This window comes from Mobula hypostoma, chromosome 9 (genome assembly GCF_963921235.1).
Source record: "Mobula hypostoma chromosome 9, sMobHyp1.1, whole genome shotgun sequence".
Classification (NCBI taxonomy): domain Eukaryota; kingdom Metazoa; phylum Chordata; class Chondrichthyes; order Myliobatiformes; family Myliobatidae; genus Mobula; species Mobula hypostoma.
In genome coordinates, this window is record NC_086105.1 from 75,693,917 (window position 1) to 75,708,667 (window position 14,751).

Sequence of the window (14,751 nt, forward strand, 5' to 3'; positions counted from 1 at the left end):
AAAAGGAAGTTCAAATCACAGCTTATGCAGGTCAAAGATGACCTGGGACTCTGGTAGGCAGGCATTTACAGGACTCCCTGTGAATGTGGAGCAGCATGTATCAGGTGGGGGACATGGTGAAAACTCGCATCAAGGAGCACAGGAGGTGTATCTGCTTGGCTTACCTGGAGAAATTGGTGGTAGCAGAACTCTGCATTTGCAATGGACTTGGGATTGACTTCGGCACTAAACTACTGTGCCACGACAATAGCTTTGGGGACTGCTTGATAAAGGAAGCCATTGAAATAAAACTAGAAAAAAGAATTTTGACAAAGACTGTCTCGCTCTCAGTAAGAACTGTAAACAAGGTAGGAGAGTGTAAACCTGATTGGATGAGGACTAACCAATTAGAAGGGACAGAATACAGGGATATAAATACCACCAGACTAGACTTGCCGAGGCATTATCCCTGAAGGATTTGGCAGAGCTTCCCATCAGAATGTTGGTTATAATAATAATAATGTGCTTTATTGATCCTGAGTGGGAAATTCTTACATTACAGCAATAACATTTAAAAACACTCTTAGCAGTGTGCCGACTTAATGAATAACATACACAATAACACCTGTACCCAGCTTGAAGCCTGAGAAGAGTTTATTCACGTTATATGTCAGGAAAGCACTAGATCCTTTTCATAATCTCTCTCGTCTATCTGAAGAAAACAACGCCAGTCTTTCCTCATTACTGTAACTTTCCTGCTTTGGCAGCATGCCCATTATATTGTCCTACACTCCCTGCTTAGGAACTTAAATCCACTTGTTCTAATTTCAAATTAAATTTATTATCATACTATATGTGTCACCATATACAACCCTGAGATTCATTTTCTCACAGGAATTCACAGCAAATACATAGAATCAATGAAAAACCACCCACAAGGTAAACAAACAACCAATCTTCAAAGAGCAGACTGTGTAAATACAACAAAAAAACAAAATAATAACTAAGCATTAGATGAGGAGCCCTAGAAAATGAGTCTACAGGTTGTGGGAACAGTACAGCGATAGGGTGAGTGAAGCTATCCCCTCTGATTCAAGAGCTTGATGGTTGAGGGGTAATAACTGTTTCTGAACCTGGTGGTGCAAGTCCGGAGGCTCCTGTATCTTATTCCTGAGGGCAGAAGCAAGGTGAGAGCGTGACCTAGGTGATGGTGGCCCTTGTGATCGATGCTGCTTTTTGCGACAACATTTTTGTGTAGATGTGCTCAGTGGCGGGGAGGGTGTTACCTGTGATGTACTGACTGTATCTACTACTTTATGTTGGCTTTTCCATACAAGGTTATTAGTGTTTCCATACCAGGCTGTGATGCAACCAGTCAATATACTCTCCGCTACTCATGCCAAATCTTCGCAAGCTCCTCAGGAAGTAGAGACACTCTCATGCTTTCTTTGCAATCGCACTTGCATGCTGGACCCAGGACAGATTCTCTGAAATTATAACACCAAGGAGTTTAAAGTTGCTGACCCTCTCTGCCTCCTGATCCTCCAATGAGGACTGGCTCATGGACCTCCAGTTTCCTGCTCCTGAAGTCAATAATCAGCTCTTTGGTCTTGCTGACATTGGGTAAGAGGTTATTGTTGTGGCAACACTCAGCCAGATTTTCAGTCTCCCTCCTATATGCTAATAAGTCACCACCTTCAATTTGCCCATCGGCAGAGATGTTGTCAGCACACTTCAAACTTCAACTCTAAACCTGGCATTGGAGCTGTGCTGAGTCTCAGTCATAAGTGTAAAGTGAGTAGAGCAAGGGCTAAGCACACAGCCTCATGGTGTATCTGTTCTGATGAAGATTGTGGAGGAGATGTTGCCAATCCAAACTGACTGGGGTCTGCAAGAGAGGAAAATGATTTGTCAATTTCTTGCCAAGCTGACATTTCAGGGTCTTAATTTACAATTTGGAGTCTGATCACCATTTGTTAGGCAAATAGCTAATGGTAGGTCCCTGGAACAGGAAAGGAATCTTTCATTCTATAACGAGAGTATCGGTGCTCACCCCAGCTTCCTGTGCCATAATGGAGACAGAGTCCCTCTTGTCTTTGCCTACCACCCCATCCAACCACTTATCCTCAGCGGCCCAAGTGCTACAGCTGCCCATACACCACCTCCCTCACCTCATTCCAGGTGAGGCAACACTTCCCCTGCGAATCCACTGGGGTCATCTATTGTGTCCAGTGCTCCCAATGCAGCCTCCTCTACGTTGGTGAGAGCGTTGTAAGTTATGGGGACCACTTCACCGATTACCTGCACGCCAATCGGCACAATAATCAAAATGTTTGACGTGTCGATCCATGGCCTCTAGTGCCATGATGAAGCCACCCTCTGTGGAAGAGCAAAACCTTATTCTGCCTGGGTACCCCCCAACCTGATGACATGAATATCAATTTCTCCTTCCGAGAACAAATTTCACCCCCCACCCCTACTGTTCCCCACACTGACCTTTCACTTCTCATCTGCCCCCTCCTCTTTGCTTTTCTCGTAAGGTCAACTTTTCTCTCCTATCACATTTTTTATTCTCCAGTCCTTGATCTTTCCCACCCATCCAGCTGTTCCTATCACTTTCCAGCTAGCCTTTTTTCCCCTCCACCGCCCCCCACACCACCTTTTTATTCAGGCATCTCCCCCCTTCCTTTCCAGTCCTGATGAGTGGTCTCAGCCTGAAACATCGGTTCTTTACTCCTTTCCATAGATGTTACCTGACCTGCTAAGTTCGTCCGGCATTTTGTTTGTGTTGCACAGTACTGAACTGAAAGAAATTTATTTTATTTTTCAGACGATCACAAAGGAAAATGCAGCATGTCTCCAATGTGTCGATTACTGCAATGCTTATCATGTACCTTTTAGCTGCTACGTTTGGCTATCTGACCTTTTTTGGTGAGTCTGAATTTAAGGAGTGGCGAACAAAAATCTCCTGTGTTGAGCTTGATGTAAATATTATCATTACATGCTACAAATTGTTGATGTGTGTTTTATTTTAGCTTTTTGGTCAATTGAATGCTGAATATATTAGTGGCAAATTAAGTTTGGATGGAAGGAGCCGTTCACTCAAAGGCTGAGTTAATGGTGTTGCTGTTTTTATTTTCTGCACAGGACAAGTTGAAACAGAATTGCTTCACACTTACACTAAAGTCTACCAATTTGACGTCGTGATTCTGTCTGTTCGCTTGGCTGTGCTGGTAGCTGTCACACTGACGGTTCCCATTGTCATTTTCCCGGTAAGCAATAATGTAGTTCTTGGGAACCAACAGCTTTCAAACACACCTGTATTACTGGTAAAAGAAGTACCTTGAAAGGGGGGCATCCATAATAAGAACCCTCTCCATCCAGGACGTTTTCTGCTCTCAGTACTACCATCAGGAACCTGAAAACCCACACTCAATGTTTCAGCAACTGCTTCATCCCCTCTGCAATCAGATTTCTGAACCATCCAAGAGCATCACCTTGTTAATCTTTTGCACGATTAATTTATCTTTTATTGTTACTAGCAGTAATCTGTCCTGTCTGCACTGTACTTTTGCAACAAAACAAATTTCACAACTGATGTCCATGACAATAAGTCTGGTTCTGATTCTGTAACCTTCCATCTTAAGGGTGTAAAAATGGGATGTGCTTTGAGTATGGGGACTCTACCAAAAGGGTTTCTAGGAGAGTGTCTGTTTAGCATGATGAATAAAGACCTGCTTTTTTTTTAAATATATAGTTACATTTTTTATACACATTTATATAGAAACTCATCACCTTTTGGTTAACATAATTTGCACAGCAGCGCAAGCTAAACAAGGCAGGTGAAAATTCAACTTTTTATTGAGCACTGATTGGGGATTAGTTTATTAGGGAAGATTAAGGATTAATTGATTGGCCAAAATTAAGAATTAGTTAATTAAGGAAGTTGATTAGTTGATTAAAGAAGATTAGGCATTAGTTGATTGGAGAAGTTGATTAGGAATTAGTTCATTAGGAAATGTTAAGGATTAGTTGGTTAGGAATTGATTAAGGAAGATTAGGTATTAGTTATTGAGCATTGATGATTAGGGAAGTTGGAGTTGTCAGATTAATTTTAAACATTCATAAGAGCAGTGTTTTTTTTAATTTTTGAAGGATGTGAGCATGGCCCATCGCTGTCATCCATCTTAAATCTAAAGTTCATGTAGGATGTGAAGATCCAAAAGATGATTCAAGATATTGTAACACATATCCTAAATTGGAATGAGGGTAAATGGTTGGCTGGAATAGGGAAAAGGAAATGAATCTCAATCAGCTTTCTTATCACTGGCATATATCATGAAATTTGTTGATTTGCAGTAGTAATACAATTAAAGTTACAAAAATTACTATAAGTTACAAAAAGCAGTAGATACAGCCCAGTCCAGCATGGGTAAAGCTTTCCTTTCCCCACCAACACTGAATACATCTGCAGGTAGCTTTGACACAGGGAAGTAGGATCCATCATCAAGGACCCCCATCACCCAGGACATGTTCTTTTCACACTGCTGCCATCAGGATGAATGTACAGGACCCTTAGGACCCACACCACCAGCTTCAGGAACAGTTATCAAGCTCTTGAACCAGAGGGGATAACTTCACTCATCCCCTTCACTGAACTGTTCCTACATCCTATGGACTCACTTTCAATGACTCCCTATCTCATGTTCTCTATATATTGTTCATTTATTTATTATTATTTCATCTTTTCCTTTCTCCTTGTATTTACAGTTTGTTGCCTTTTGCCCACTGGTTATCCACCCCTGTCAGTGTCGTCTTTCATTGATTCTATTATAGTTATTGGATTTATTGAGTATGCCTGCTAGAAAATTAATTTCAGGGTTGTATATGGTGACATACAGTATATGTATTTTGATAATAAATTTACTCTGAACTTTTTTGAACTTTAAAATTAAATAAATAGTGCAAAAAGATGAATGACAGGTAGTGTCATGAGTTGGTGGACAGTTCAGAAATCTGACGGCAGAGGGGAAGAAGCTGTTCATAAAATGTTGAGTGTGCATCCTCCGGCTTCTATACCTCCTCCCTGATGGCAGTAATGAGAAGACGGCATGTCCAAGACGTTGAAAGTCCTTAATGATTAATGTCATCTTCTTGAGCCACTGAATTTTGAAGATATTCTTGATAGCAGGGAAGTTTGTGAATGTGATGGAACTGAGTGTGTCTACAAACCTTTAGAGCCTCCATACTAACTGTGATGCAACCAGTCAGAATACTTCCCACCATACATGTGTTGCCTTTAATAATAAAAAAAAAATTGGAAGAGTCTTTGTGACATACCAAATCTCTCCAAACTCCTAATGAAGTAGAGTCACTGGTCTGTCTTTGTGAAGGGGAGGAAATCTTCTGACTTTATCATTTCTTGTCTGTGTGTCTGCAGGCTCACACCAATGTGGTTGATTGTACCGTCCTTTAAAATAGATAAGCAAGCTATTAATTCAAGGCCATTTGGGTGTGGGCAACAAATGCTGTGCAGACCCTCTGAATAATAAGAAAAAAATCTAACCCCTTCATTTTGACATGTAGCACTTTCTTGGACAGTGATAATTGGGTTGGATGCACAAGTATAAACTATGGCTAACTCTGCTGGGAGAGAAAGCTGTCTTCTACAAGCATCAAGGAAATGCCATCTGAAGTGTTACATTTCCAACTGTTCCTTTTATAATCATAAACTAAAATGAAGAGTCCAAAATGTACAGAGGAAAACCTTCCTTAAGTGGCTACAGAATTAGGATGAAGTATTAAAATTCTACCGAAGCATGAAGTTAAACTCAAGCCAACAATGGATGATCTGAACCCAGCCCAGTCCTGAGGACTCGAATTGTTTTCTGATGCCTGACCCAACCTGAATCTAGTTTTGGGTCAGAAAATCATGGATCTGCTCTTTAGGCTCCTGGCATGTCTAATCCAAACTTGGTTAGAAATGAATTTGTATCTTCGCACCCCTGCCAAAAAAAAAATATGCAGCAGAAATTGAAAATCTGAAATAAAAATAGAAAATGCTGGTATTGCTCAGCACATTATGTGGTACCTGTGGAGTTAATGTTTCATATCAGTGATCTGAGGAGAAAATACTTGCTTGGTTTTAATGTACTCTACTGCAACCTGTCCTGCTCAATTTTCCAGCTTGTATTTTTCCAAAACCTCTCAGCATAATTTCTATTTTGGTTTGTTAAATACAATGAGGGATATTGAAAGAGTTTACAACCCAGATGTTCTAAGAAACTAATCAGATGAGAGGACAGTTCAGCAAATCACTGTTTCAAATGCATTTTGTTTTCCTTCTTTTCCCTGTATCTAAGGATGTTGGTTCAACTCTTCACCATGATGAAATGAATCTAGCTAGTTTTGATGCCTTTTCTTATATGGAAGAACCTTTTTTTAAAAAAAAAAGGCAGTCCACTGCAATTTCTTATCAAATTGTTAACGCAATTGGGTAATGTTGGAAAAAGATTGGTATTTTGAAGTTGGAACTGAAAGATGATAGACTGAGTTAAGAAAGCTTTATTCGACAGTGAACTATTTCCACTTATCTGGAAGTGGCTGGAGCTGACAATATGAAATTATTCACTTCAATTTATATATAAAAAAAGAAACAGTTAGTTCCATTAAATATAGAATATTTTCTGAAAAATTTGTGTATGCAACTTATCATTCTCATTTAGTTTCCTGATTTGGAGTGCTGCTGCTTCTTTGGACGTGCCCAGCTCTCAACATGCTGCTGCACTACAAAGAACAAAGATAGTACTCCATAACCACAAGAGATTCTACAGATGGTGGCAATCCAGTGCAACAAGCACAAAGCTGAAGGAACTCAGCAGGTCAGGGAGCATCTCTGGAGGGAAATAAACAGTCTCTGTTTGGGCATGAGACCTTTTCCTCAAGACTGAAAGAGAAGGGGGGAAGACACCAGAATAACAAGGTGGGGGGGAAGGGAAGGAGTATAAACTGGCAGGTGATGGGTGAGACCGGGTGAGGATAGTATTCCATTGCTGTCCTTAATCTATCTATATACTACCAAAACTCTCATGCTCTCTCTCTGTTTGTGACCTCCAATTAGCACAAATGGTGCATTACAGCGGCACTTTTTTTTTGGCTAAATCGAATTAAAATGTGCTAACTTACAGAATGCAGGCAAAGTTCAGGGTTATATATTCATATAAAATTACTCATTCACCAAAAATCAACAGGCTGGCTTTCACCCGAGACCCGATCGGCCATCATGGAAATCAGGATGCGACAGCCTGACGCATGTGCATGGCCAGCCTCAGCAGCGACACCTACTGGAGCAAAAGGGCAGGGCAGCTCTATTTCAAGTGGTCACATTCTGCTAATCACCATCAGCATGTGCAGGATTGGGACAGATCTAACTGCCACCCATCAATAAGAGATAATTAAATCTTATTGTAATGACGTACTTCGAGACACCCATAAAACCCTTCGCTGCAGTCAAAGGACAGCGGTGACTATATCACATCCATTTAGGAGAGCGCCAACCACATCATCAAGAATAATCAGCATCCTTTGATGTTAGTGCTTCGTATCTTCTATCCAGCATTAGGGTAAAAAAAAAATGGTCAGCCTAATTATGCCACATGGAAAGGGAAGGGGGACATTATGATCAAGAGATGACGCCAAACGTCATTGGGAAGCAGCAAGGAGAGGGAGAGAACAAGAATCTGATGCGGCCAGGGCCCCACGACTCCAGGATCAAAGAGTCAGGACAAAAAAAGATGAGTGAAGAAGAGACAGAGGAGGAGAGGCATGCACTTCTCCAGGATCAGAGACAAAGAACAAACAGCAGAAGAGACGGGGAATGAAAGGACTGCACGTTTCCAGAATGACAACGAGAGGCACAAGGGTGGCAGATAAACCAGAAATGATGCCATTATAAGTGTCCTTTGGTAAATGAGGAGCTATATTTGCTTTGCTACGCGTCATTCTTCTTCAATAAACTAAAGTTTTCTACATCAGTTTCCAAAGCAAAGCGATACCAATAGCATTCAGGAAAATTTAATGTTCATTCTGGTCACATCAGATGCACTACCCTTCTCTCACAGGGTGCCCCAATGGGTCACCCCATTGTCTCGTGTAATCTAAAGGTCATCTCCTCTAATGTAAATGAACAAGCATATTGCCATGGCATGCATTCTCAGACTAATGACTTCATAACATGCTTTCTTAAAGGATTGCTCAACTAGCACTAATATTTCAGCAGCTAATTTATTCATACTGTTACGTACCCCATAACTGGGTTGCCAAACCAGCAGAAATGGATCACTCAGTTGGAGTCTGGATTACTAGAACTAAGAAAGTTTTATTAAAGAAACAAGCAACACAGTACTCTAATCAAAAGGATAATGAATGCAACAGTTCTGCAATGATAAACACACATGTACACAGAATTAAGATAACAGGATCAATCAAGCTCTATCGTCGTCTAGGGGTAAATGACCAGTTTCAAAGTGACGCAAAGTTCAGTTCAATTTAGTTCAGTTCACAGTAATCACTGCCATGGGAGCTGGACGGTGGGGGGAAGGAGAGGGAGAGCAAAACGAATGAATATTCAAAATGACTTCCACACAGACCTTCGATATTCTTCGCAGTCAGCTTTCGGGCGAGCCCTTTGTGATGTCTTCTGAGGTCACCGACCGTGACCCCTCCGTTTCCAGATACGATCGTTTCTCTGCGGTGAACCTGGCACCCAGGCAAGGGCGGACACACACACCAGGTTCCCGCCGATCGTGCCTTTCCACCCTGTGCGTCTATGGCTTGGTCCCGCGACCACTCCTCCAAAACTTCCCACCGACTTATGGGAGGCCCACCACTTCCAGGGTCTCGTTACCTCGTGGTGTCGTGTGTGTTGCCTTAGCGAACCTGTCCCTTTTTATCCCCCTGCTGGGGTATCACCTGTCCATCACTTCAAACAGTTCAGGGTTCAAAGGGGAAGCCGATCTTGACAGCTCTCCTTCCGTTAAACTCTCCCGTCCCTTCACTAACATCTCCAAATGCTGCTCCATTGTTTTCCTTATCTCACTTTCTCCTGAAGACAGGTGGCAGACCAACTGCTGATCCCACTGGTGCCAGCACAGGACAGCTAACATCTTAATCTATGTGTATTCTCGTCACAATACTGAGAGACAAGCAATTGTTTAAACAAAAATGAACAAACATAAGTTATGAGAAAGTAGTGAATGCATAATTGTTTAATGATGCTCTCATGGGGATCTGCACGTGAATGTTATGTGGCCAACTGCTTTATTTCTCTTCCACATAAACCTGAAGTCTTATTAATCTCAGAAACCCATGTCCTAATTAGCAGTGTCTTTCAACCCTGTGTTTGTTGGCCTACACTAGTTCATAGTTGAGCAAAAGGTCAATTTAAAAGTTCCATCTTTATTTTCCAATCCCTCTTGGTTTTACCTCTCATCATCTCCAGCTCTTGGAGGTGTCTATATATTCCTGCAGTTGTCATGGTCCGGTCCGTAAAGTCTGCATTCCAGTTCACGGTCCGGTCCATCGTTCCTTATTCCAGGTTTTCCCTTGTTCTGTTGGGTGCTCTAATTGAGTAACCTGATTCTCATTTTGGGCTGGCTCCATAAATAGCTCCTGGGTTCAGCTTCATTTGCTGGACTGTTGCCTTGCCTGCAACCTTTGCCTGAAGCCTCGCCTGTATCGCTGTCAAGTTCTACCGCCAGAGCAAGACCGGAGCCTTGCTGTGTCTAGATAAGGAACTGTCTTTCATTGTTTGGAACTGTCTCTCTGTGTCCACGCCTTCACTAGGTAGGTCCAGCAATTTGCCACTACCTTGTGTTGGGAACTGTCTCTCTGTGCCCTCGCCTCCTCTGGGTAGGTCTGGCCGTTTACTGCTACCTTGAGTGGAGATCTGTCTCTGTGTTCTGTGTATTAGTCCCGGCCCTATGTCCTGTTCCCAAGGAGGGGTCCTGGCTCTGTGTTCCATGTTCCTGTTCTGCCAAGACCAAGTCAAGGCTTCGAGTTCTCATCCTGTCCATGTGCCTCATCCTGTGCAGGAGTTCCACGTCCAGTCATGTCTTGTCCTCACCTATATCTGGGGTCCAAGCCAGAGTCAAGACCCAGTTTTCAGGTCCCTGTCCAGTTTCTGGCTCAGAGTCCTAGCCCAGGCTCCTAGTTCCCAATTCCTTGTCCTGGTTCCGCTTTCCTTGTCCATGTGCTAGCCCAGGCCCTGCATCCTTGTCTCATCCAGGCCTGTGTCAACGTCCAGCGTCCTTTCTTCCCCACTTCCCTTGCTTTCTTGTCTCACTGAGTGCTGTTCCTAGTACTTCAGTGTCTGTGTCTTGCATTTGGGTCCGCCACCAATGCCCCCGTTATGACAGCAGTTCAGAATACCTTGCAATATTACCACCACCATGTAGTATAGCAGTTAGTGCGATGCTATTAAAGATTTGGGGTGTTAGAGTTCGGAGTTCAACTTCAGTGTCATCTGTAAGGAGGTTGTATGCTCTCCCTGTGACTGTGTGGGTTTCCTCCAGGTGCTCTGATTTCCTCCCTCAGTCCAAAGATGTACCAGTTAGTAGGTTAATTTGTCATTGTAACTTGTCCTGTGACTAGGCTAGGGTTTTTTTTAATGGTGCAGCTTGTTGGGCTGGAATGGCATTGACAGCCAAGTGTTCAGTTGTCAGGGCCCAAACCTTAGTCGCTCTTCTTTGTTTACCTCGTTAAGATGTATGTTTAAGCCTTTTTTTTCCTCTAAAATCGTTTTCTGGAATCCAGTATCAAATCTGTGAAGCAGATTAATCTATTAACTATCCCATTTAGATGTAAATTATTGCTCGCATTTGTGGAGTTGGAGAAAGCGATCTGAGTGTAGAATATAAAAGGCATAGATTGAGTGGATGGCCGGAGATTTTTCCCCAATGCAAAAATGGCTAGTACGATGGAGCATAATTTTAAGGTGATTGGAGGAAAGTGAAGTTTTTTATGCAGAGTGTGTGAGTGTGTGAGTACCCTGCCAGGATTCATTGTAGAGGTGGATACATTTGGCACTGTTAAGAAACTTTCAATAAGCACGTGGACTCCAGAGCTGTGGCTCCTCGACAGGCATCACTTGCCCAAGTGCTGAACTGGCTCCATGACTGTGAGCTCATTTTTGAGAAACTCTTCAGTTCATGTTTTGTGTATTGTTTACTTGTTTAAATGTTTTGTTCTTTTTTCACACATTGGATGTTTGTCAGTAACTTGTGTGTTTTTGTGGATTCTATTGTGTTTCTTTGTTTTGTGGCTGCCTGCAAGATGACGAGTCTCAGTGTATATGGTATATGTACTTTGCCCTCCATTCTTCTATCACCTAGAGTTCAATGTAGGAAGGAAGAGTTAGATTGATCTTGGAGCAGGTTATAAGGTCAGCACCACATTGTGTACTGTGCTGTCGAGTTCTGTGCTCTGAGTTGCAGGGAGATCTGGAATATACAGTTATTAAATGTATAGCATTTTGAATACACAATTAGTCATAGTATGGAAGGCTGGAGAGCCTTTTCTGAAGGTTGCTCATTTTTAAATGTATGCCATATTTCTAACTCAGTTATATTTAAATATGACAAACTTTTTTGATTTGTAAATGTATGCAGTTCTGTTGAAGTTATAGTAACATGTTATTAGCTCGTAACTATTTAAAGCATATCCACACAGTTGCCATTTTATTAGGTACACCTTGTTAATACAAATATCTAATCAGCCAATCATATGCCAGCAACTCAATGCATAAAAGCATGCTGACAAGGTCAAGAGGTTCAGTTGTTCAGTAAACCAGAATGGTGAAGAAATGTGATCTAAGTGACTTTGACTGCGGAATGATTTCTGGTGTCAGATAGGGTGTTTGTGCATCTCAGAAAATGCTGATCTCCTGGGACACAAAACTCTCTGGAGTTTACAGAGAATGGCGCCAAAAAAAAACGCAAAAGGCATCCAGTGAGCGGTAGATCAATGGACAAAAATGCCTTATTAATGAAAGAGGTCAGAGTAGATAGGCCAGACTGGTACAAGCTGACAGGAAGGTGATAGTAACCCAAATAATCACGCATTACAAAAGTGGTATGCAGGAGAGCATCTCTGAATGCAGAACACATCGAACCTTGAAGTGGATGGGCTACAGCAGCAGAAGATCATGAACATACACTCAGTGGCCACATAATTAGATACCTCCTGTAGTGCAGATGAAATTCCATTTGCTTTGGAACTCCATCCAAATTAATGGAAGTCGACTACCTCATTGAGGTTTAACGTACGTGATTCAGTGATTATGATTACATTATAATTGCAGAGAGGATGTTCAAACAAGTCATTGCCTCAATATTTAGACAAAAGCAAAATGCACAAATTCTGGAAATGCAAAATAAAATCAAAGTTCTGTAAATTTCGGGCAGCATCTGTGGGAAGAGAAACAAATGATTCATGTTAGTACTTTCCACTCCTTGCATTCATAATTTGGATGAAGCATTTTTAGAACAAAAAGCCTATTTTGTATGATACAGATCTTTGAAGCATTTTTCTAAGATGGCAAGTTTACACAGAAAGCTATTCAGCAGTTGAACCTTTACTGCCAAATAGAAAAAGATTTCATTAGTCAATAGTATGTTTGCCAGACAAAATTGTTTCATCAGTCACCTCTGAAATATTTTCTTATGTCTCATTTTTGTGCTGAGGCCTTTGCACATTGCATTCCTGTGTATTCATTAAATTGATCCATGTTTCAAGATTCCGTCTTGGTACTCCTAGATTGTGGTATGAAAACACTCCTGTGTAATTTGTGTACTACATCCAGTAAGCAAATCTAGAAAATCTTATCTGCATAAATTTAAAAAAATACATCACATACAAGCTTTAGACCATTTTTATGAAGCTACTAGTGTACATTCTGTAAAATCTCCCAGTATTCATTAAAACCATGAACATAGCATTTTACCATAATCAATGAACTATTGACTGAAGTAATAGTGGTGAGAGGCCCTTCAAAATGTCAGGGATCCAATGTTTATTACAAATGGAGGCTCAACGCTACAGGGTTCTGACCAAAATGTTATGGAAGAGGCTGTGCATTGTACTCCAATTCTGACATTAGTTCATGATTTACAGATAAGTTTGTCCCCAGTGTCAGTTTTTAACAGTTCCTGAATAAATTAATTTGTGTGTGTATATTTCATTATTTTAGAGAGAGCCTAATGTATCTCAAGGATTAACATTGCTCTTTCACTGATGTGATTTTTTTTTAAAGTGAGGAAACACTGTTTAAAATAGATATTTCTGTCAGTGTGGACATCTTGTTGGCAATGAACACAAGTACATCTCAAGGAATCACACTTAGCCTGCTATTCTACAATCATGACTGCATGCCTAAACACAGCTCAGACACCAAATTTATAGAAGGCACCAAATGGGACCAGGAGCCATAATGGAGGGAGGTAGTTTGATGAGTTGAGTTGTGTTGCAACAGCAATCTTGCATTCAATGTCGTCAAGACCAAGGAATTGATTGTGAGCTTCAGGAATGGGAGGTCGGGAGAAAACATCAATAGGTCAGTGGCTTCAAGTCCTTGAGTGCCAGCTTCTCAGAGAATCTACCTAGGGCTAAACATATTGATGCCATCATGAAGAAGGCACACCAGTGGCTGTAATTCATTTGGAGTTTGAGGAGATTTGGTATACTGACAAACCAGATATCAGGTGAAGAACATTCTGGCTAGATTCATTCCAGCTTGGTATGAAAGCTCCCATAATACAGGATCATAAGAGAGTGCAGAGGATTGTAAACTCAGCCAGCTCCACCAAGGGAACAACACTCCCCCACCATCAAGTCCATCTTCAAAAGGAGGTGCCTCAAGGAAGTGGCTTCCATTACTCAGAGCCCTCACCATCCATGATGTCCCCTCTTCTGCTTGCTACCAATGGAGGCCTGCAGACCCACACTCAATGATTTAGGAACAGCTTTTTCCCCTCTGCTATCAGATTTCTGAGCAGTTCATGAACATTACTTCAATTTTTGCATTATTTATTTTTTACTTGATAGTAATTTTATATCTTTGTGACTATCCCCCTGCCACAAAACAACAAAATTCATGAGATATAAACAGACATCCCACCCTGCAAAAACTAATTTCAGGGAGGTACCACCATCAATTTGCGGGAGACTTCTGGGATGTCTGCAATAGAATAGCTCCTTAGCAGCTGGCCAGCTAGTTTAAATAATGTTAGCTATGCTAATGAACGAATGACACCTGTTAATCTCACCTCACCATGTCTTTTACAGTCTTAACCCACCATGGGTAATAGAAAAGTCACTGTTGCAAACAGTGCAGTGAGCAACACTGTCATTATTTTTGACCCCTATTAGGTAGGGGTACACTTTAGTATAGTCTGGGGTGACGTACGTTTTATATTTTTTTGGAACACTGCCATGGTGCGCGCTGTCTCTCATGGTCGCTCTCGCGCTCTCTCTTGCTTTTCTCTCGCTTGCTCTCAAAAAAATTGATTTCCGTGATATTGTACATAATTTGCGGGCATCAGGGAGTCACTATTAATACGCGGGAGACTCCCGGAAGTTCCGGGAGAGGTGGGATGTCTGTATAAATAAGAAATAATAAACCTGATTCATTCATTATAAAATTCAAATAGCCGATAGATGGAAACTCCTGTGACGACTTGCCTCCATTTCAGCAAAGCCTTTTTTTAACAATTGAAA

General features: G+C 41.5%; 1 protein-coding gene across 2 annotated transcripts in view; it reads left to right on the forward strand.

Annotated features, from left to right (window-relative positions):
• slc38a4 (solute carrier family 38 member 4) overlaps positions 1-14,751 on the forward strand; it is a 125,100-nt gene that overhangs the window by 103,020 nt on the left and 7,329 nt on the right. For both annotated transcript variants that reach the window (XM_063058499.1, XM_063058498.1), the window contains exons 12-13: positions 2,810-2,910; positions 3,127-3,251. In XM_063058499.1, coding sequence (XP_062914569.1) covers positions 2,810-2,910; positions 3,127-3,251 — 226 coding nt within the window. The remainder of the gene's footprint in view (positions 1-2,809; positions 2,911-3,126; positions 3,252-14,751) is intronic.